The sequence below is a fragment of the Rhamphochromis longiceps genome, linkage group LG20, assembly GCF_057381845.1.
Source record: "Rhamphochromis longiceps isolate RC_006_pf linkage group LG20, R_longiceps_female_GT1.1, whole genome shotgun sequence".
Classification (NCBI taxonomy): Eukaryota; Metazoa; Chordata; class Actinopteri; order Cichliformes; family Cichlidae; genus Rhamphochromis; species Rhamphochromis longiceps.
In genome coordinates, this window is record NC_140576.1 from 4,757,984 (window position 1) to 4,779,394 (window position 21,411).

Genomic DNA, 21,411 nt, shown 5'->3' on the forward strand with positions numbered 1-21,411 from the left:
TTTCCTTAAAACTAAAAACAAAAATCTCTCTCCAAGTGAGGAGAGATTTGCATTACAGATGAGAAATCAAGAGTAAATAAAACCAGCAGTTTTCTCAAGGAAATGTAGCATGGCAGACTTGCTGTATATCCTGTTTCCATTGTCTTCCCTCACTTGGCTGCTTTATCGACCTCATGTCAGCGTGTACAGCGGGCGCACAACCAGGAGAAATGAAGCTGGGCTACTCTGACTTATTCATGTATCTGTTTCTGTATTTATTCATTACCCCCTCCACTTGCAGGGTTCCCACTTGCATGTTACCTTTGGATTCAACTGTGGAAGCCTGACAATTGTGCTTCTGCTGCTCACAATAAACCAGCAAGAATCCTGATTTAGACTTGATGGGTCTGAAAGGAAGTCTGTTTTTATAAACTCTTTTTAATTCCTTAATTTTTTCATCATAATACTCATGTGCATGCCTTTCTTCTCTCTGGTTGTTGAATATTACATACTGTCTGGTAGTATTTGAATTTTGCTATGGGGCCACCTGCGCAGGTTGGAGCAGGCTGTATGTTTGGGCTATTGTCTTGAGTAGATGAGGGTAGTAAACCTGCGCGTACCAGATGTTTCATAGCAGTTGCACCCTGCCTTTCTCTCCCGTCTCTGTCTCTCTTGCTCTTTCTCCTCCTCCTACTCCTCCTCCTTCACATCCCTGCTGTCTGTCTGTCAGCACTTTCCCAGCGGTGGTGTGAGACATGGCGTCAGGGTTCCTGGGCTGCCAGCTTCTGCCAGCTCACACTGTGACCTCCAGCCCTGCCACCTCAGCTCCACGTGCCAATGCCACAGCAGGGCACTACTGGGCATTTATACTGAGTTGACTCCCGGTGCCAGCAGAAGTCTTTTCATGTTGTTTGGGTTATTTTGAATAGTACTGAATTGGTAGAAGAGAGCACAAGCGTTTCTTAACAAAAGATAAACTTTTATTCTAATACAAATCATTTCTCTTGTTAAGCTATAAATACATATTTTAAATACTATCTAAACAATATTCACAGAAAATTGTAATACAGAGCACACTACTACACATAGTATACATACATAGTATATACCAGGGGTAGGCAACCTTTCTGATGACGAGTGCCATTTAAAATTTCCTCAGAGGTCAGTGTGCCATATGATTCCATTAGCAATAAATTTAATAACGCTCTACATGAACAGTTACACACTATATAGAACCACTTTATAGAATTATATTTGTTCGCAGATGTTGGCAGCTATCAGTGAATAGTTATCAGCTATTTTGAAACAAAAAAAAGACTTTTTATCCATGACAGCAAATGAACTGTACAACAGAAAATGCAAATGCTATTTATGGTCTCCTCACAACAATGATAAGAACAATAAACTGGGCCAATATGGCATGTCTGTTAATACAGAGACACACATGTTAATGTGATCTCTGGTCTCCCACTCAGAGACACAGGTCTCAGAGTGTCCAGCATTCAGACAGCTGCCTGAGGACTCATGTGAGAGAAAATCCGCTCACACAGATATGTAGAGTCAAATACTGTCAATAAGGCCTCTGCAATGTTCTGAAGACAGTTAAACCTGTCAGGTAGTGATGTCCAGCAGGTGAAAATGCAGCTCCATGAACACGCACAGCTGTGGATTCCAGCTGCTTCGATGTTATATGTATGATTTCTAACATTTTACGTCAGATAAAAACTTTGGTTGTAAGCTTCAGATAATTATTTAATAACAGACATTTTAAATGAGAATAAGAAAGTATTTCCTTGTGCCCCCCTCTCCCTGTTAGTGCCCTACCTGCCCCCCTGGCAAAACTTTGCTAGACCCGCCCCTGCACAGTTACCAGCTGTCAGCTACTTAGAAAAGGATCCTGGTGTTATTTGTCTCTCAGAAACAGTTCATAACTTCCCTTCAACTCATTCATGTCACCTAAAAGGTAAACCTGTTTCTCCATCACCTGTTCAGCTCTGATGATTCAGTAAGGACATCTCCTGGTTTCCTCTTCATGTTTCCCTCTCACCAGATAACCAAACTGACATCATGACCAGCAGCTTTACAGCTGTGGCTCCAGCAAACATCAGCTGATACTAGAAAGTAATATTAAATACATTCTAACAACAGCTGATCAAGCTTAAACGTGCTGCTGTTGTTTAGCGCGACATCCGGCGGTTTCCTCTTTCTGGCGCAAAGTGGGCGATAAATAAACAAGAGAGCCGATCAGCTGATCATTGATCAGTTTCATGATTGAAGTAGCAACAGGAGATGGAGGGGAGAGAATGAGAGAAGAAGAGGCAGCTGTGCAGCGTAAAGACACAGAATAACTCCAGCTTTGTGTCTTTTTCCATTCTAGCTGAAGTACGAGACAAACTGTGCTCCTTTTCACCTCAACACGAAACGAGTAATATTTTCTCTCAATACGGGACGATTCCGTCTTTTTACGGGACGATAGGAACTCTACTAGCTGACCTTATGAATAAAATAAAGTTCACTATCAGTAACATCATAGCACCCACCCAGCTGTATAGAAACTCCGTCATGCTAGCTAGTACGCAGTACGAGTTACTGTAACTGATTGTAAAAAGTCAGCACAATGAGAATAAACTCCACCTAAACTTGGTTTATATCTGACCCAGATAGACTGCAGGTCATAAATTCTTAACTGAAGTTCAGTTCACCTGACACTCGGACCGGCGGCCGCCTCGGGTCTCTCCTCCTGCCTCCCCTCCTGCCTCCCCTTTCCCTCATCCACCTGCTGGCCTCCACCACTTGCTAATGTTACTGAATCTGTGGAAGCTCCGCCATAGCCACCACCAAACAACTGAGTTATTTTTACACACCGACCAGCATCTGGCCAATCCAACACCTTTCATTGTTTATACCGTTACAAAGAAAAAAAAAGTCACCGGGCCACCGAGCAAATGCCCGGTATGCCCGATGGCCAGTCCAGCTATGGTCGTGCCATCAGTTAACCCTTCGCGTGCCACAGTTGGCACGCGTGCCTAGGGTTGCCGACCCATGGTATATACTATAATGCACATACAAAGTTATCTGCTAAATAATAATAATGCTAAATAATGCATTTTCCAATATGTTATGTGTTGCACCACACAGCAGATCTTATTTGTCAGATACTTTAGACATTAAAAATGTTCCAAAAAGCACAAAGGTGGAACCCGTTCCCCTAACTTTGAGCTTTACCAGCATCCTTTTTTTTTTTTTTTTTTATGAAAATGCATATGAAAAGGAAAACTATGGAGCCCAAAACTACTGAACATGGCTTTAAATGCTTTTTATTTAACAGTTTCACATGAGAGTGACTCACTTTTGAAGCCAGCCTCAAGTGGTTACTCTGAGAACTGCAATGTTCTGCTTTATACAGGCTAAAAAAAATAAGTATCATAGCTGGAGATGGATTGTATTGAAATTTAAATTCAGCCTTTGTGGAAGTTTACTGATGACATAAAACTGTCATAATCAATGTTAGTAGATAGTGGTATTTAATTAATGACACACTCTGGCTAACCCAGTGTCTGGTTCACTGTGTCCAGTAACAAAGGAACACTACTGACCAGTTTAGAGATAAGCAGGAGGTGACTGTCTCTGGTGCACGTGGGTGATGAGAAGTCGACTCATGTCCTTCTTAGCAATCGGGCTCAACAACCGCTATATAACCCCCTCCCTCCATCGTTTCCAAGGCCTCCGTCCTTCCCAGCTAACCCTGGCCTTAGGAGCTCCTTAGGGAGCGCTGACTCAGGTGACTGGGTTTTAAACAGCATCCCCAGCCCCCCTCTCCGTCTTCCACGGCTTGAGAGTGACCTTGCCTCCGCTCGCAGACTGAGCGAAGGAGGGGGCTGAGGGAGGGCATAGGTGGGTGGGGATAAGGCTAGGCCCTCATTAGCCCGAGCTGAGGCGGGACGGCTCAGGAGAAGTGCGCTAATTACCCAACTAACAATGTCCTTGCCGTGCACGGCTTTGAGCGGCCACTTCACCATGGGATAATAACCCCGTCACCTCTCTGAGAAGTTCACGATGGCATTATCACGATCACTTTAAATGATGGACAGAGGGTGGTGTTATAATGCAGCTAACTGATTGATGGATTTGGCTGCAGCTTCCCACAGTAGAGCATCTAACTGCATTGTGCACGGATGGCATGGTTTGGAGTCAGTGGGTGACACAAATGCACAATAATGACCTTTAAAAAGCCTTCTTTGGACCTCATTTTCGTTTTTGAAGAAAATCATTGCCCTCACAGACGCTTAGAGCTACCAATTTTAGTAAGTTGCACTCTAAAAAAGAAGTCTGTCATTAGTGTAAAAAGTTTGCAGTCACAGACCAATCAAGCGTCTCCTTGCTTAGCAACCGATGGTGACTGTTTTGTCTGCGACTATTTTCTGAGTCATTGGTTCTCTGTGCCTGAGAGGTGACTGGTGAGGCCAGCAGGGCCAGCATGAGGCCCTCAGCACTACCCTTCATCTTTTCTGTTAGCGTGTGGAAAACAGCTTGGCGACCGACAGCCTGACATTACAGAAGGAGCCTGTAATCATGGGACTGTAAAAACCCAAATCCAGCAGCCGCAAACAGTGTGGCCTCGTCATAGTGGTGGCAGCTAAGAACCATTCACCGCCTCTGTCCCATAAACTGTGCTTGCCGTGTCATACCAGACCCCCTTCATAGATGTTTCTGCTTTCAATAAAGTTGCCAGTTAAGGCTGTAAATGAGATTGCTGCTCACACGAGAGGTTGCTGATGCTGTGAAATGACGTGTTAGGGTTACTGTGAAAACAACACAGCATGTATGTGCAAAAATCTCTAAATCCTCATGGGCTTTGGGACAGCTGTGTGCAGCAGGTATATCGCATAACTATGACAGAAGATATGTAGACTGTAACTAAAAAACACACTCAGCCCTGTACCTCTCCTGCCGCACAAGCTGTTTGCCATTACACTGACTACACTCCACACACCGCGCGGCCACGCTACCCTCAAACGCTAAGCGCCTATTTCCCATCATTATGCCATTTAATGCGATCAGGATGGTAATCAGATTGCAAATGAAATGCCTCCATGACACAGTTGTGTGGGTCCGCTGGTGTGGGGAGTTTAGAAAGGCAGCTGGTAGAGAATTTGAAAGGACAGAGCGGCTCCAACCAAATCTGGGTCTAATCTGTTAACCCTCCTCCTGCTCCTCCTCTGGGTGCTGAAGGGCAGGACAGGGTGTTTGAGAAATTCTTGTGAATAATAATTTTCTTTCTATTTTTTTTTTTTAATCATGTGAGGAACTTAACATTAGTGTAGGCACAAGACTAGAGAAGACTTGCAGCTCCTTTTTTTAATTGTTAGCGCAATCAATGGTGGCTTATACTTGAGGATTTTATACATTCTTATTAAATAAAACCACTCCCAAGCGCGATCGAATCGTTTATTTATCTTAACTATTCTTTACCTGTCTTTGCATATTATTAGAGCGGGTTTTAAGCTGTTAAACTGCTTATGGGTTGTGAATATGTTCATTAATACATCTTAGTGTGGAAGATGAGTAGGGATGAGACCTGAAAGTGCTGGATGCGGTAGTCTGTCAGAGTGTATTACACACCTCAGAGCTAAGAGCCAGTTGACAGGACAGCCACTTGTTGCTGCTGAGTCTGTGTGAAGATGTGCATTTTATAGAGCGCAGGTCTGTCTGTATGGAGGATTTCGGTGGTAAGTCTTATGTGAAACAGTATGAATGCTGAATGCTGCTGCTTACACACTGATTTGGGTTTACTACTAGTTCATTTCTTTTGTTCATTACTTTTAATTGTGCTCTCTTTCCTCTATGTGTGTTTGTGTGTGTGTATTTTGTGTGTTGCAGTCGTGACACTGACCTCTCTACAATTATCTCCAACCTGCACCACACCAGACAGCACGGCATGCCCGAAGGCCAGTCCGCCTCTGACCACAGCACCAGTACTGGACACACAGGTAGGATCATGATGATGCCTGTGTGTGTGTGTGTGTGTGTGTGTGTGTGTGTGTGTGTGTGTTTTAACAGTACGCATTTGTAATGTATGCAAAATGTAAGGTGGCTTCTTTCTTTCTCTTTCTTACATTTGTCTTTCTCTTTCTTCCTTTGCATGTAGGCAGATGATACATGCCCCTTTACACCTCCTAAAACACATGTAAACGTTCCATTAACCATTTAATTTACTGTAATTTATGTGATTGAGGGAATTTAACATAAGCGTATTAGTAATTCCTAAAGGTCGCTCATGTTGATTACTTAATGTTCTTCCCACATTCTCTGCCGCACTCCAGGATTTTATTTTTTTTTGGCTAAACCCCCTGTTTTAAATTACCTCTGAATAAATAGCTTTGTTTGCCATTAATCCAGTTTCATGTGAGCAGAGGAACCATGGTGTGCATGTGCTAAGCTAAGAGCTTTGCTTCCAGCTTAAACACAGAACACAGACCACATTTAATCACAGCTATTTGTCAAGTAGACTGTATGAGGATATTGTGCAGCCATCAAAGACATATGGGTGTTCAGAAAGCCTCTGTGTAAGTCACTGTTTAGAAACAAGTCCATTGTACTGTATGTTTCGCTCACATTTTGTAAGTTGCACTTAACTTTAGTGGCGTACAAGTATGTTTATGTAGTTTTTGATGGTACACTTGCAAAATCTTCACATTATCACAGTAATATAAGAAGTTCACTAACTATAATTTTAGGGTTGTTGAAGACTTAAAACAGTTGGAAGGCCTTTCATGTTGAACTAATTAATCTCAAGAGTTTTATTTTTTCTTATCCCTGCTAAATTTTTTTTCTTTTTTTTGATTTTTTGCCTGCAGGTGAAAATATTGATCATGACACATGAATAACCCTGGATTATAAACTTCTATCAGATAATCCAAACACTTTTAAATAAATGCAGTTACCCTTAATTAAATAATTGGGTGCCTTTTTTATCAGTAAAGACCATACCTTTGCTTTGCTGTTACCCGGAGTTCAACCCCTGTCCCTTCTTATCCCATTAGTAGGAGGCACAGCAAGTGGCATAATCACCCCAGACCCAACACTTCCATACTGTCTCTCCGTGTGCTCATATACTCTGTCTGCCAGATTAATTGTCCATACGGTGCCTGCGATATGAGGTAGAGTGGGTGCAAGGTGGGGAGAGTATTAGATTGCTAAACAGCCAGCTCAGCCGGTGTCTTTGGGTCCCTGTTTGGGACAGATTTCCACCAATACACCAGTCTAATCAGCTGTTAAACTTAATGGAGAAATCAGAGCCATGAATGATTTTCCTAATGGGGGAAGACAAGAGGGGATGGAGGTGGGTGTGGGGCAGCAATGGGGGATGGTGCGCGCACAGTGTGGCCTACACGTAGGGGGTCCAAGACCCTAAAATCTGTCCGCTTGAGCATTAAAGGGAGATTTAACAGGCTGCCTAAGCGGCTCGCTTCGTGTCTGTAAACAAGTCCAATCCGATCAGCCACTGGCTCTAATTCTGTCTGCCAGTGAAATTAGACACACACTCGTTCTCAAACACACAATTACACACAAATAACATGTAGTTATACATCTGCGTGCCTACGCAATATCAACTCAAGTTCGAATTTGCGTCCACATACTTAGGTGGGTGAAATGTACATGAAGTTTTAAAGCAGTGGATTATTTGGCTTTGGGATTGGCGCAGCATAAATGCTTGTGTTTATGTGTTTATGCTGTTGCATCAGTCACCTCTGCTGTTCGACTCCTCCAGAGGTGTTTAATGTGTACCAGTGAACAGTGGAGGGAAAGAAGGGAGAAAGGCAGCCAGGAGGAGGTGAAGAAAAAGTCTGCAGCAGCGAGAGACGGAGATGCTGTGATGGAGGAAACATTTGGAAATAGGGAGCCAGAAGAAAATGAGATGAATGAGTGCGGTAGTGGTATCAAGGGAGGGTAAGCAGCAACTATGGCGGCGGACTGCTCCGTGTGTGTGTTTGTGTGTGTGCGTGCGTGTGTGTGTGTGGGTCAGGAGGAAAGGGAAGCAGGCTTGCCGGGTCGTCTCTGTGCCGGAGTGGGCCGTTAATTAAATCTGAGAGACAGACAGGAAGGTTGCCTCCCTCCCTTCTCTTCCCATCTCCATCCGTCCCTCCCCTGCTTCGCTCTCTCAATCCCCAGCCACTGGCTATTCAGAGGCTCTGTTAGAGGCGGAGAGGAGGGTGGAGGGGAAGGAGGGGTAGGAGGCAGGAGGGGCAGGGGCGCCGATGCTGAGAGTCTGGCTGCCTGTGGAGACTGTAAACCGTGGCTCTGCGGTCAGACCGGAGACTCAAACAGGCAGATAAGGTGTTTTTGGGCCGCCGCTCTCTCTCTCTTCCTCTCTCTCTTTGCTCCCAACACTCAGGCTCTCAAAAGCAGTTACAGCCTGTCGGCGTGTGTGTGGTTGGGGGTTGCAGCAGCGGTTTGGGGCTTGAGCACATTTTTGTGTGTGTTTGTGCATGCGCACCTTTCCGTGTGCGGTTTCGAAAGGCCTGGTTTTAAATGTTTGCTTGCGTGTGAATCTGCAGCCCAGCGTGTTTGTGCAAGGCCTTTTTCTTTCAAACTGATTGCTTCTAAAGTATTACCAGCTAGTTATTACATGATTAGCATAGAAAGGCAATTCTGCCCCCAAAGTAAACATTCCAGGATGTGTGCTTATATTAGCTCTGTCATACAGCAGCTAAAAAGGGGAAATGTGGATAGTAAATATTTTAAAACATCCCACAGCTTAACAGGGATGTAATTGCACTGCCATAACAAAACGCTTTCTCATGGTTTCTCAAACAGACATGCTGATGGTTCTGTCAAGATGTGAAATTCAAGATGACAAAATAAATAGTTGAATTAATAGTGAAAATAGTTTTGTCCTTCATGCCTGGGCGCTTAAAAGAAACCCTGTAGTTTCTGTAGTTGTATTGTTTCTTTCTTTTCTGCTTGTACTTGTGCAAAGTTACACTTGAGCAGAATCAGCAGTCAGTCGAGTTGTGCGTCACAGAAATATTTCTTGGCACTTTTAAATCTTTAATTGCCTTTAATAACCTGCGAATTGCGCGTTGTTTGAATGGGAATATTAGCTTGCATATTTGGGCATGAACTGTTGCCTAGGAACAGTCTCTGTAAGCAGAAGAAGACGGATGAATGCTGGGAAGACGGAAAGATCTGACAAAGAAAGCAATACATTTAAGACTGACAGAAGATATTAGACATCATTTTTGGATTCAGAACAACCTTATTGGAAAAGTTTAATTGAGAAATTTTCCATTTACAGATTTTTTTTTCAGATATTTAATCTACTTATGCAATATTATATATAAATGTTTCTTGATGTTTTTTTTCCCTTTCTTTTATATGTTGTGTTTCTTGATTCAGGATGATGAAGTATTTTATTTATTAATCAAACTTATTTTTAATTCTAATTAGTTACTTCTTTCATGTTTTTTTTTCTTTTGACTTTTTAAAAGGAAATTCAAAAATAAATGGTATTTCCATAGAATTAGGACAGACAGTTGTCAGATTAGTTTTGTAGCCGTTATTTTGGGAAATAGAGTAGACAACAAAGCACTCTGCAGTGGTCTTTTGCTAGATGGGTAGCCTACTCAACCTAGTGAGGTGTACCGATGCCTACATATTAGTAATTTTAAAAAACTTTTTTCTGGGTGACTGTCATAGTAGTCACAGTGGTTGTCATAACCGACATTATAAACAAACCACTGGTACTGCTGATGGAAACTTCTCGTGTAACGCCATCTGTTCAGAGGATTCCTACGAGAAGGGACTGACTGTATCCGGCTGAAGGCAGTGAGGACGACAAAGACAAAACCTACTTTTGGTTTTATTTGGTTACATAATTATGATCTCTTGAAAATATCACACTCACAGATTTTCATTTTAAGGTCAGATTTTTGGGGGTTTTTTTTGTTCCATTCCTTTTGGGATTTTTTTCTGGCTCTGTTTGTCCGTCTTTCAGTTTCTTCCATCATATAAGAAAGACGAGCACTTTTTGTGGCAGTTTTCCTATTGGTGAACATTTGCACATGTTGTTGTGGTGCATCCTCCACTCGTGCCAACTCCATCAACCACCCCCAACCCTCTCTCATACACCCCCACCACCACCACACCGCCCTTTCCCAGCTGCATCGGCCCGTAAGCCAATCAATGCCAGGGCTTTCAGGGCCGGCGGAGGCCCCGGCGCACGGAGGAGGGATCAATAAGTTATTAGCACCATTCTGTCAGCTGTAATGTGGAGATTGATCGGGGGGCTGCGGCTGGCGGCCCACCCCACGTCCCCGCCTGTCATCCCACCCCCCCAAGCTGCTCCCTCCACTCAGCCGCCTCCCCCTCCCCTTCCTCGGCCTGATAAAGATGACAGATTAACGGAGTAAGAGAGGAATTAAGGAGTCTGGCTGTCTGAGCTGTCAACGCGCTCCACAGGATGGAGAGAAGAGAGGAGGAGGGCTAAAGTTTGAGGAAGAAGAGGGGTAAAAAAAAAAAAAAAGAGTAGGAGAGGAAGGGGAACGTTCTCCTGGCTGATGATTCGCCCTGCTGGTGTCACATGAAAGAGAAGTCGTTTAGGTCCTGCTGTTTCCTCTTTCTCTTTCTATCCCTCAGCTCTCATCTATCTTTTCTCTCAGTGGGAGGAACAGCAGATAAGGAGGAGGTTAACTAGCAAGGAGGAACTGAGGAAGAGGCTGGAACATGGTGTGTTCACATACACGTCTGAAAAAAAGGCAAGACTGCAGATTGTCTGTTGACCAAGAAAAGCTAAAACATGGGGTTATATCATTAGAAGCAAACGCTGTCTGCACTTAATAATTGCTGTATTTTGACAGTTAAAATAGCAGCCTTGAAGGCGGACTAAAACTCTTGACTCCACGACCACTAATTCCTTAGCAATATTAACAAGCAGGTGATAGGGAAAGGCCTAAGGTAGCAAACTTGACTGTAAGCTGTGTTAGTGGGAGTAAAAGGGTTAGTATAGATGCTAGCAGAGCTCAGGGTTTGGCATTAAAAGGGAGCGCCGGTGCTCTAAGAAGCCCCATTTAATTGGCTTTAAAAGCTTTCCGCCCTCAAATCTCGGGCCCTCGGGCACTCGCTCAGGAGACGCAGTGTCTTGAGTGAGGTCGGCTCAAGAGACGACTCAAGTGTGTTTGATCATGAGAGGCTGTGGGTGTGGGTCTAAGCGCGTGTGTGTTTGGTAGAAGAGGGGCTTTAACTAATGGGGGTTCTCTCTCTCTTTGTTAATATTTCACTAATAGGATAGATGGAGACCTTCGTTTTTTTTTTCACCTGAAAGGACCAGTGAAAGAAAAGTACCAAGCGAGATTTGAAAACGAGAAAGAAAAACGGAAAGAGAGATCATAAAAGAGATTGGAGAAAAAGTAGAAATGGTAAAAAGCATCCAGTTTGTGTGTATGCATGCACTTGTCCATTAGCGTTACTCCCTGTGCCCCCCGCCTCCTCCTGCTGTTTCTTTTGGATGGTATAGGGAGTGGATCTCCTCAGGACCTGAGAGGTAACATCAAACACCGGATCATTAGTGAACCTCCTCCCTCTCATCCTTTCCCGCTTGCTCGCTCGCCCACTCATCAACACCGGCACTCCTTTAGCAGCACAGCAAAGTCCTCAGAGTCCTGTCTAAATCCGTTTTTTTTTCCCTCCTCTGTTTCCCCTTGCAGACAGGAACAGGCACAAGTTTGGCTAATAGGTTAAAGGTCAGAGCTCAGACACCATATCAGCTTTACTCTCACGTACCACCAGCAATATTAATGCTGGACACAGGAAAGAGGCGGAGCTAACTATATTTGCGTGGGTGTTGCGATGATGATGACGACGTGTTTTATTTCTACTCTGTGTTCGTTCTTTCTCCGCACTGTTTACACCTGCTGTGCAAATGATGAAAAATTGCTTTGCTGAAAAAGCAGAGAGAGAGAGATGAACCATTCTCCTTGAGGGAGGGGGGGGAACTCGCCTCACCCTGAAAACTATGCATTGAGATGGGAAAGAGAGAAAGTGGAACGAAGGGAAGAAGAAGTCACTGCGATGGGTTTGGCTGTCTGTGTGGAGGAAGAAACAGAGTTGGAGAAAAATCAGAGATGCATGAAGTAGAAATAAAGAGAGAGAGAGAGAGCGCAATGACAAACGCCTCTTTCCTTCCTGCCGGCGCTGTGTGCGATGTGCTCTGCATCTCCTCCTTCTCTGATAAGGCCTGTATTGATTTGAGGTGTGTTTGTAGGGGAGGTGGCGGGGGGGGTGGGAGGTGATGGGATGGGAAAGGAAGGAAGAGAGAGATGAGAGGGGAGGAGAGGTAAGGGGTGGGGGGGGGGGGGGGGGAGCAGCTCTAGTGGCAGGGGTGGGGACAACAGGGAGGAAGAAGAGGAGCCAGAGAGGTGTTAATGTGAGAGTGAGATGCTCCTGAGGTTCAAACACACCCAAATGACACTAACGAGAGAAGGAAGGGGATGGAGAAATGAAGAGACATGAGGGTTTATGGGAGGTCACCAAAAGTTGTTGTAGAGGTAAAAAACCAAAATTAAAATAAAAACACGTGAGGCAGACATGATGTCAGCTGAGCGGTATTTCTGAGAGGATCTCGTGCACTTTAGTTCAGTCAGAGGGTTTTGCTTCAACATCTGGAAAAAAGGAAGAAAGAGAGAGGAAGGATGGTGATAACACTTGAGGACAGACTGTTGGAAAGAGATTATGGCACAGAGAGACAGAGCCCCCCTCCCTGCTTTAGATAGACAAACAAACACGTGACTAAGGGGGGCAGATCCGTCATCCACGGCAGTGCAGGGCCTCTCTTTTCTCTGACAGAATATGCACCTCTCCAGACGCCCGTGCCTTGTTTCACTCATTCTGTTTTTCATCTTTCTCTCCTCCTCCTTGGTTATTTTTCACTCGCACTTCTCTCTCTCTTCTACCATTTCCAAAGCAGCCACCATGCACACAGGTAGAGACACAGGAGAGCGGCAATATCGAGTTTTTACTCTGGTTTTTGTTTCTGATTGGTTTCCGTGTGTGTTTACAGATGACCTTCTAGGCAAGAGGAGAAGCTTCTCTCCCAACAGCAGCAGCGAGTGTCCCTCTGAAAGCAAGAAGTTACGCAGTGTATCCCCCAAAGGTAGGCAGTGTATTTGTGTGTTGTGATGTTACAGATGTGTGAAACTGTTTGAGGGGAAAAAAGACGGAATGACTAAAGAGAAAAGATGGAAGTTGACTCGGCCGCTGGTGAATGTCAGAATGTTGACCCCAAATCATGTTTCTCCAAATATACATGCAAACATCCCTGCAGAGAAAGGTGTTATGGGTGACTACAGGTCACAGAGGCCCACAGAGCAAACGATGTGCCAGATCTCAGTGTGTCACATGCTCCTGGTTGAGATAGGAGCATGTAGAAGCAGCTATCTCGTTCCCCTTTCTTCCTACATATGCACACATTAGAGGGTGCCACCAAAAACGAATAAATAGTTAAATAAAAAACAAAGTTCTTACTTACAAAGTGATTTAATATCAATAAATGAAAACCATTTAGGAGTTTCATTTTTAGCCCTGAAAAAGATCAAACATTGATCACCTCTATATATGTGTGTGTTCCACAAAAAATGAATGAAAACTGTGATTTGAGGGCATGGGCGCCTGTCCCGTCTGTCATCTTCCAAACAAACACATGTGTACAGTAATATCCTCAGGCAGACACACTCATATGAGCATAAGCATTTGCTCTCTAGGTGAAATTAGCACAGCGTAAATGACGGACCTTGACAAGGCACACCTTGGTAAGACGGTGCTCCTCTGTAGTGCTGCAATCCGGGCGCTGTCCTCTATTATTCATATCTCCCTCGTGTGGTGTGAAACCAGGCGCCCGGCGTGGAGCTGGCACGGCCACCGAGTCTGTCCCTCTGGGCTCCTGACGAAGACTTCCTGACTGATGCATTATACAGCAGGCAAAACCCAAGGGCAGCTCACCACACATCTTATCTTTGCAGACTCACAAGCGCTGTGCATACACTGCACTTCTTATTTGACAAACTAATAAAATCTTCTTTCTGAGGGTTAAAGTATGGATTAAAATTTAGATGAGTGAAAGCAGTTGTGTGTGATTCGGATGTAAGACTGAGCTGTGTCGAGCTCGGCGTGATCCCTGTTTTGACCTTTGGCCACCAGGTGACCTTTGACCGACTGCAGTCCTGCCTGGAGCCTCTTTCCTCTTTCTCTGTGTACAGAAGCACTCATTCGTGGCCATTATCGTCTTACTTAGACACAACCCTGCCTCTGAAAGATGCATGGGTTTGTTATTGGTTGAGAATAGTGTGTGTGTGTGTTTGTGTATTCTGGCTCGGTTTCCTTTTAAGGCAAATGGAGGTTTGTGTGTTTTGAGTTTGTGTTTTTGTGCCTCTCACAGTGTGTATGGTTAGGTTTCTGGTTTTAAAAACACAATCTCTGTATATGCTTTGCATATATACATACATACATTCTTCCTCTGCTGTACATGCACAAACTGAAACTGAAACAAGAGAAACTGATAAAGCAGACTCTGTTTCTGTGTGTGTGTGTGTGTGTGTGTGTGTGTGTGTGTGTGTGTGTGTGTGTGTGTGTGTGTGTGTGTGTGTGTGTGTGTGTGTGTGTGTGTGTGCGCGCGTGCGCGCGTGCAGCCAGCTGTCCAGAAAAGTGCATTTAAGCCTTGTCAAAACATTGCTGATCCTGTGTCTTAACCTTGAGCTCCGTCCACACCCAAAGCCTGACGCGGCACCTGTACGTGGGTTAGTATTTGTGTGTTATCTATGCTAAGTTACATCTTTTTGCCTCCAAGTGTGGTGACACAAGAGATCCTTTAATGACTAATGCAGGTGGAGAACAGACTAAAAGAGACAGACTGTGAGGGTAGTGTGTGGATGGAGCCAGAGAGATTGGATACCACTGTGTAAATGATGTCTGTTTTTCTTTCAGTTGCAAAGTCGGCACCCCCTGCTGTGTTTAGAGAGCAGGAAAACTTTAGACAGGCACAGACTAGTTGCGCACGCACACACGGACGCACACACAAACACTCGAGGACCTTGGGTGGATTAGCTGGAGCTTGTCGGTGGAGACAGAGATGCTTGCGTGTTCGCTTCCTCCCTCACCACCTCCACCCCACCTCCGCTCCTCAGCGCCACTCCTGCTCGCCTGCCCGGGGCCAGACTCAGGTTTCAATAAGGAGGAGGGTGGTAAAAATAACCCCTGCTTCTTTCCTCTGCTTCTCCCTCCTCCACCTCATCCTCTGTCTCCCTTTTCTAACTCCCTAACCACCTTCCTATATCCCCCTCCGTTCTTACCTTAGATCATGTTACTATTGACAGGGAGGGGGAAGAGGGAGGTCAAAGGCAGGGAGATTAAGTATGGGGGACTGACGGCTAGATAGACATCATACACCGCATTGTCTTCGCAACACCCTAAACACAACAGAGAGGTGTTACACACACACGTACCCACACTAACAGTGGTCGAAGCTGAGAGTTGTTTTGTACTGTTGAGTTTTCTGCATTATATACAGTAAGTTTCATCACTGCAGTGTTACCGGAGCTACTGATGCGCTTTGTGTAAGAGAAATTGTGAGTTCATGATGGGGTCAGGCTCTGAACATTAACAATGCATGGCTCTACGCATGTAGCTTCATGTGAAGAGGCTTCCAGTCCACTGGACCTTCATGATCTTTGAAAGCACATGTTCTGACTCATATTTAACATATGCATAAAACTTATACTTGTTTTATTAGGTAAAATGAGAAAATATGACCAAAACATGTTTAATATTTAGGTATTTCTCAAAGGGTCTAGTACTTTTAAGAACTGAAATCTAATTTTAACTAGAAAAGGTTTGAATCACTCTTTCTTATCTGACAATAAAGTTCGCAGTAATGTTAAAGCACAGTGCTTCATGTGTCTGATGTTGAATCGGCTTTTTAGCTGTTGAACTGCAAAATTTCACAAATCTGTGACCTCTGGTTACCATTTAGAGCCACTAATGCTTTGAGGCTGCTAACAGTATTACATTTCATGCAACCTCTTGCTTGTGGCGTGCTCTGCACAATCGTGACATGCAAATGAATGTGGACTGTTCTTCCTATAAATATCTCGTGTGCCACTGAGGTGATAGAAATTTATGGGGAGAGCTTCAGAGCCTGGAGATCAAGTTAAAAGAAATTTCCCGATCAGTTTGCTACTGACAATCGCTAATCCCTCCCCTCCTTTCTGCAGAAAACTCCCAGAGCCCAGGGGTGGAGGCAGGCGGCAGCCACGGCCACATGAGCCCTGAGGAACATTACAGGCGCATGATGTCAGCGCTCAGCGAGCAAGGGTCCTACGAGGAGCAGCAGCAACGCCTCTACCAGCTAGCAAGCAGCATGGGTCTGCCCGGTCACGGTCAGTACACAAAGCTCTGTCTTGCTATTTCTAATCTTTCCCCACTCCACAGATTTTTAAATTCTTAATAGTAATATATATTTAGAAATTCTTACATAAAAGATCTAGAGGTTTCTTTTTGTTCACTTTAATTCAAGCATCTTTTAAGAAACGAAACAAAATAACCCTCCTCCATCACCTGTCGCTAAGTCACTGAGGTGCAGTGCTACCTGGTAACCCTGGAGTACAGCTCTGTGTTCACACTACCATGTAGCACCGTGCCACGCCGCTGCCATTGTGAAACCCCGGCCACTGAGACGGCTGACATTTCTATTTGCGGTGCTTGCCCACCCAGTGTCAAAGTGTCACTCAGGGTGATTTCTGACCACCCCGACTCTCCGTTGTTAACAACACCCACAAGCCTTCACATGCATCAACGCCATGATTGATCCAGGAGCTCTCATTGGCTGCCTGCCAACCCTCTAAGTCTCACCCAGGAAACCTCTAGTGTGTCACATATTCACTGAGTTTCTATAGACATAAAATTCCCCAGTTTTATCTTGAGGAAACTGGAGTTTGATGGGCGGGGAGGAGAGAAAATGAGAAAAGTTGTTACAGATTGATAAGCTGGCTTTTTGTTCTTGTCGCTGAGCGTGAAATGTTAATATTTTCTCACATTTTTTCTATAGGATGTAACATTGACTGCTACCAGTGTCTTTTTTTTTTTTTTTAACACGAGTCTTTCTTGCAGTAGTATAAATCCAATCAGTGCTTGGGCCAAATTGTAGTTTGAGCAGCTTTTAATTTTATTTGATTAGTAATGATTTTTAATTGCTGGTTGCAAATCTAGGGGCGAAGCCTATAAAAGCTTTAATTGCCCCCCCCCCCCCCCCCTCGTTTTAGAGGAGTTTAGAGGCAAAATTCTGGGGGTTTTATGGCCCTGGGCTAAGTCTGATCACCGGCTTCCTTTCCCAGAAGCTCTGTCGGTTTTGAGGCAGGCGCTCTGGCGCGATGCTGACATACTCGCTTCCTTTTCTTCACTTCCACATTCCAAATCATTTGATAGTTTCCACATTATCCTTTATTCTGCAAATATGCTTTCTTTGTGCGACCAGCACTTGTGCAGAGAAGAAGAGGCACGGGTAAAGAGGGGAAAAAATTTATATCTATGGAGAGGAAATGAAGAAGGAACACAAATGAGGGAAGAACAAATAAATAACTTCTCCTCGAGGAAGAAATATAAAACAAGTTACAGTTGCCACACACTAAATGAACCCATCACTTAAAGATAATTTCCTTGTGACATAGCACACTCCTGTTTATATGTGTTAGATGCTGTCAGTGGCTGAGGAGCCACGGGCAGTGCAGGCTTTGCTAGTGCTGACAGCCACCCTTCCATATTTCTCTATAAATCCACTGGCTGTTTACAGGTTTATTTGCCAAACACAACACTGCTTCCACATCCTCCCTTTCTCCAATTAACAGGTGGCGCTTGTTAGGAACCACACTGTGAACAGTTTAGGATGTAGGACAGAGGGATGGCTGTTTTGTCTCTTGAGAGGCCGATGTGAATCACTTCAGCGAGAGCGAGCCCCTTGACATTGACCTGGTCTCCAATGAGGCCCCCATGACCCTCTTCTTTAACCACCTACGCCACCCCCACCCCCCCGGGGCCCCTCATCTCTCCTATACATTTGCCTCTCATGCTTGCTTTTATACCACCTCCCCTCTTCCTCCTCCTTTTTCCTTACCGCCAACTCTCCCTTTAGCCTTGGTCCCCGCAGAGCATCCTTTCATGTGTTTGAAGTGTGGGGCACAGAAAATGAAAGTGTGCGTGCGTGGAGAGGTGGGGGTGAAGAGCAAGTCTCCTTGCATGCGTCTAGATGTGTGTGCACGCAAATGTGTAGTTGCAACGTGTTGTGTGAGAGGCTCTCTCTCTGGACCTGATGGGCAAAAGAAGAGTACCAAAAGAAGTGATTGGGGGTGTGGGTGTGAGGGGTGGGGGTGGGGGGGGGGGGGGGTGGAGGGTTGAAATTGGGGGTGGAGGTGGAGGGGAGGAAGGGATGTAGAAATGGCCAGGAGGACTTTCCCTCCCTCTTCATATGATGAAAGGAGAGTAAAGAAGAGAGAAAAGAAAATGAGAGGTGGGGGTAGAGATCCAGATGAAAGTGAAAGGAGGGGTGGGATGGGGGGGCGTCTTCTCCTGTTTTGTCTCTTGGAGTTCAGTCAGCGTCGAAATGTGGAGCTGTGCGTAACACCTCTAGCACCATCCCAAAAAAGTGAAAAAATCAAGCAGTGCGTTTGGTCAAAGGACGAGGACGTTCAGCATGAGCACACATGCCGCATATTTACAGCTGCATAAGCCTATGATACTGGCTAAATGCTGATAAATGCTTCTTCCTGAAAAGATGCTTAATTTTCTGGTGTATGGTGCGCTTTAGCGGATAGATGCTGGCTTTTGTGTACCTGCCAGTCCACCAAATCCATCACGGGGCCGGCCAAGCTGCATCAGCGCAGCGCTCCCCTGTATTCTCGTGCTGAGGAAAGCCCGGCTTAACTGAGGGGATTTAGGCCCAACTCCCGGAATGGTGGTGGGGAGAAAAATGGGATGGCACAAAAGAGGGATAAGTGGAATGGGTCCGAATGACAAACTGGGACTTCCCAAAATAACTCATGCAAAGAAAGAGGTGTATGCGTGTGTGTGTCCATCTGCAATTAGGACTCTAATTTGTAGTCAGAGGGGCTCTCCTCTTGTGTGCCAGCAGCTGCAACATGAGACAAGAGTTTTAGAGGGGAACATTCTGAGTCCGAGCACCTAATCTGTCCCCCCCCCCACACACACACACACACACACAAAGAGAAAAAGAGAGGGTTAGAGCCCCAGGTGACCATGCTGCTCTCAGTTCACATGAAAGAGAATTCAAGAGAGAGGGAGGGAGAGAGAAAATATGGACCCAATATTGAAGTGATGCATCGTTTCCATGGAGTGAACATGTAGAGAATAACAGGAAGAAATAATAGACGGAGAAGCAAAGGTCATAAGGCTTGTACTGTGTCGATTTAAGGGAGTATATCACCTGTTACACCTGTCAAATTCAAGGTCTTAGTTACTTTTGGGAAATCATATTTGGGGGTTTTAAGATTGATTTTCATATTTTAAAAATAAATGTCCGGCTGGCTGGACTCCTTTAAAAGTCTAATGAGAAGCATGATGGGAAGTGTAGGATCTCAAAACACAAACAATGTGTCTGGAAATTTATTAATGTTAGGACGTATGTCGCATTTAGAAATGAAAACATGACAGTGAAACCAAAACGCTGGTCTGCTGCTCATCAGTAAATAAATAAATAACAAATACTTAGAACATTAGTAATTTAATGAACTTTAATGAACGGCAAGTGTTTCATGACCTCTTAACTTTTCAGAATCCCCTGGAAACATTTATGGCTCAGTGTCATCTGCCTCAGCCAAACTGTTATTTTAAACATCAACTAAAAGTTGGTGTGTTTGCTCCTTGGTCTCCAGCATGGTGAGATTGTTTGTCTCTGCAGCTTTTATTGTGACCATTCTTTCTCAGTTGGGTGCTTGGTGCTCCTAAAGACTAACAAAACTGCTAAAGTAAACCCTTTAACTGAGCCAGACATACAAAATAATTGGTGGAGGTGGGACTGCGACCAAAGGAAACTTATAGAGGTCAACTATCCTACCCTGTCTTCACTGCACCTTGTATGCAAGTGCTCAACAGAGTGTGTGTGTGTGTGTGTATGTGTGTGTATGTGTGTGCGCGTGCGCTTTGGGGCTTCAGTTCCCTCTGATCCTTCCCTTATCTCTCACAACCCTCCCTATCCTCCTCCCCCCCATTTACACACACACACACACACCCTTGTCTGCCGCCAGCAGAGTCCCTCGCGGCCTGGCGCAGCAAACAGATCGATACACCGGAGCTAGGCCGCATTAATATCTGTCGCTTCACCCCCCCACCTCGGCGCCCGCTCAACTGCTTCAACACACGCACACACGCGTGTACACACACACACACAGCCGGGCACATACACGTAAGCACCTAAATCACGCAGACACACAGAAACACACATCACACCCGTACCGGCGGCGGAAATGGCCCCTAGCTCCCGAGGGATCTGTCTAATTAAAAAAAAAAAAAAAAAAAAGTTGGGGGAGGGTTGGGGGGATGGATAGATTGAGGCAGAGAGTGAGAGGGAGGAGAGAGAGCAGGATGGATTTTTCTCTCATTAGAAGCCATGTCTCCTGGTGTGGCCTGGCCTGGCTTGATAATGATGAGTCCTCTTCTCCTTCGAGGGCGAGAGAGAATCGGGGAGAGGGAGGAAAAGAAAGAGAGGGAGAGGGGGATAAGAGAAGAAAGAGATGGAATGAGGCAAGAGGTGGAGGGCATAAGGTGCAGGGGAGAGGGCAGGTAGAGATGGAGGGAGAAGGCACGGTGGTGGTGGTTGTGAGGGGTAAAAACACTCTGCACATACTGTGCTGCTTTTTGCACAGCAGGCTTTTTTTTAAATAAATATCAGAAAAAATAATAGCAGAAATTTTACTTTTCATTCACTTAAATGGGGTCAGCTCAGTTCCAAAGCAAGACACATGGCTTTAAACTCTGTGTGGATATCTGTATATGTAGATGAATGGATAAGAAAATCCATCATTTCAGTGTAAAGATGGAATGAGGCCGAGTGGAGTTCTTAATGACTTATTGGGTGTTTTTATAAGCTGCCTGCATACTTGACCCTTAAATCCATCACTACAGGATAATAAATAACTTTTGAGAGCATGTGCCACTTCTGTTTTTTGTTCTAATAACTTGTATCACATATTAAAAGCCAAATATCAGCAGCTAAATGTATAATTAGTTGAATTGTGTTTTTACAAATGTTCAGTAAAATACAACTGGATGCTAAACTTCATCACCCTTTCTCCCTTTACATCCTCTTTCTTTTCTGATCCATCTTTTCTTTCATATTTATCCCATCTTTGTCACATCAACACTATCATCTCATTT

General features: G+C 44.7%; 1 protein-coding gene across 2 annotated transcripts in view; it reads left to right on the top strand.

Annotated features, from left to right (window-relative positions):
- The window catches only part of samd11 (sterile alpha motif domain containing 11), a 51,500-nt gene that overhangs the window by 19,196 nt on the left and 10,893 nt on the right, over positions 1-21,411 (top strand). For both annotated transcript variants that reach the window (XM_085393665.1, XM_085393667.1), the window contains exons 4-6: positions 5,860-5,969; positions 13,037-13,129; positions 16,242-16,406. In XM_085393665.1, the coding sequence (XP_085249791.1) occupies positions 5,860-5,969; positions 13,037-13,129; positions 16,242-16,406 (368 nt within the window). The remainder of the gene's footprint in view (positions 1-5,859; positions 5,970-13,036; positions 13,130-16,241; positions 16,407-21,411) is intronic.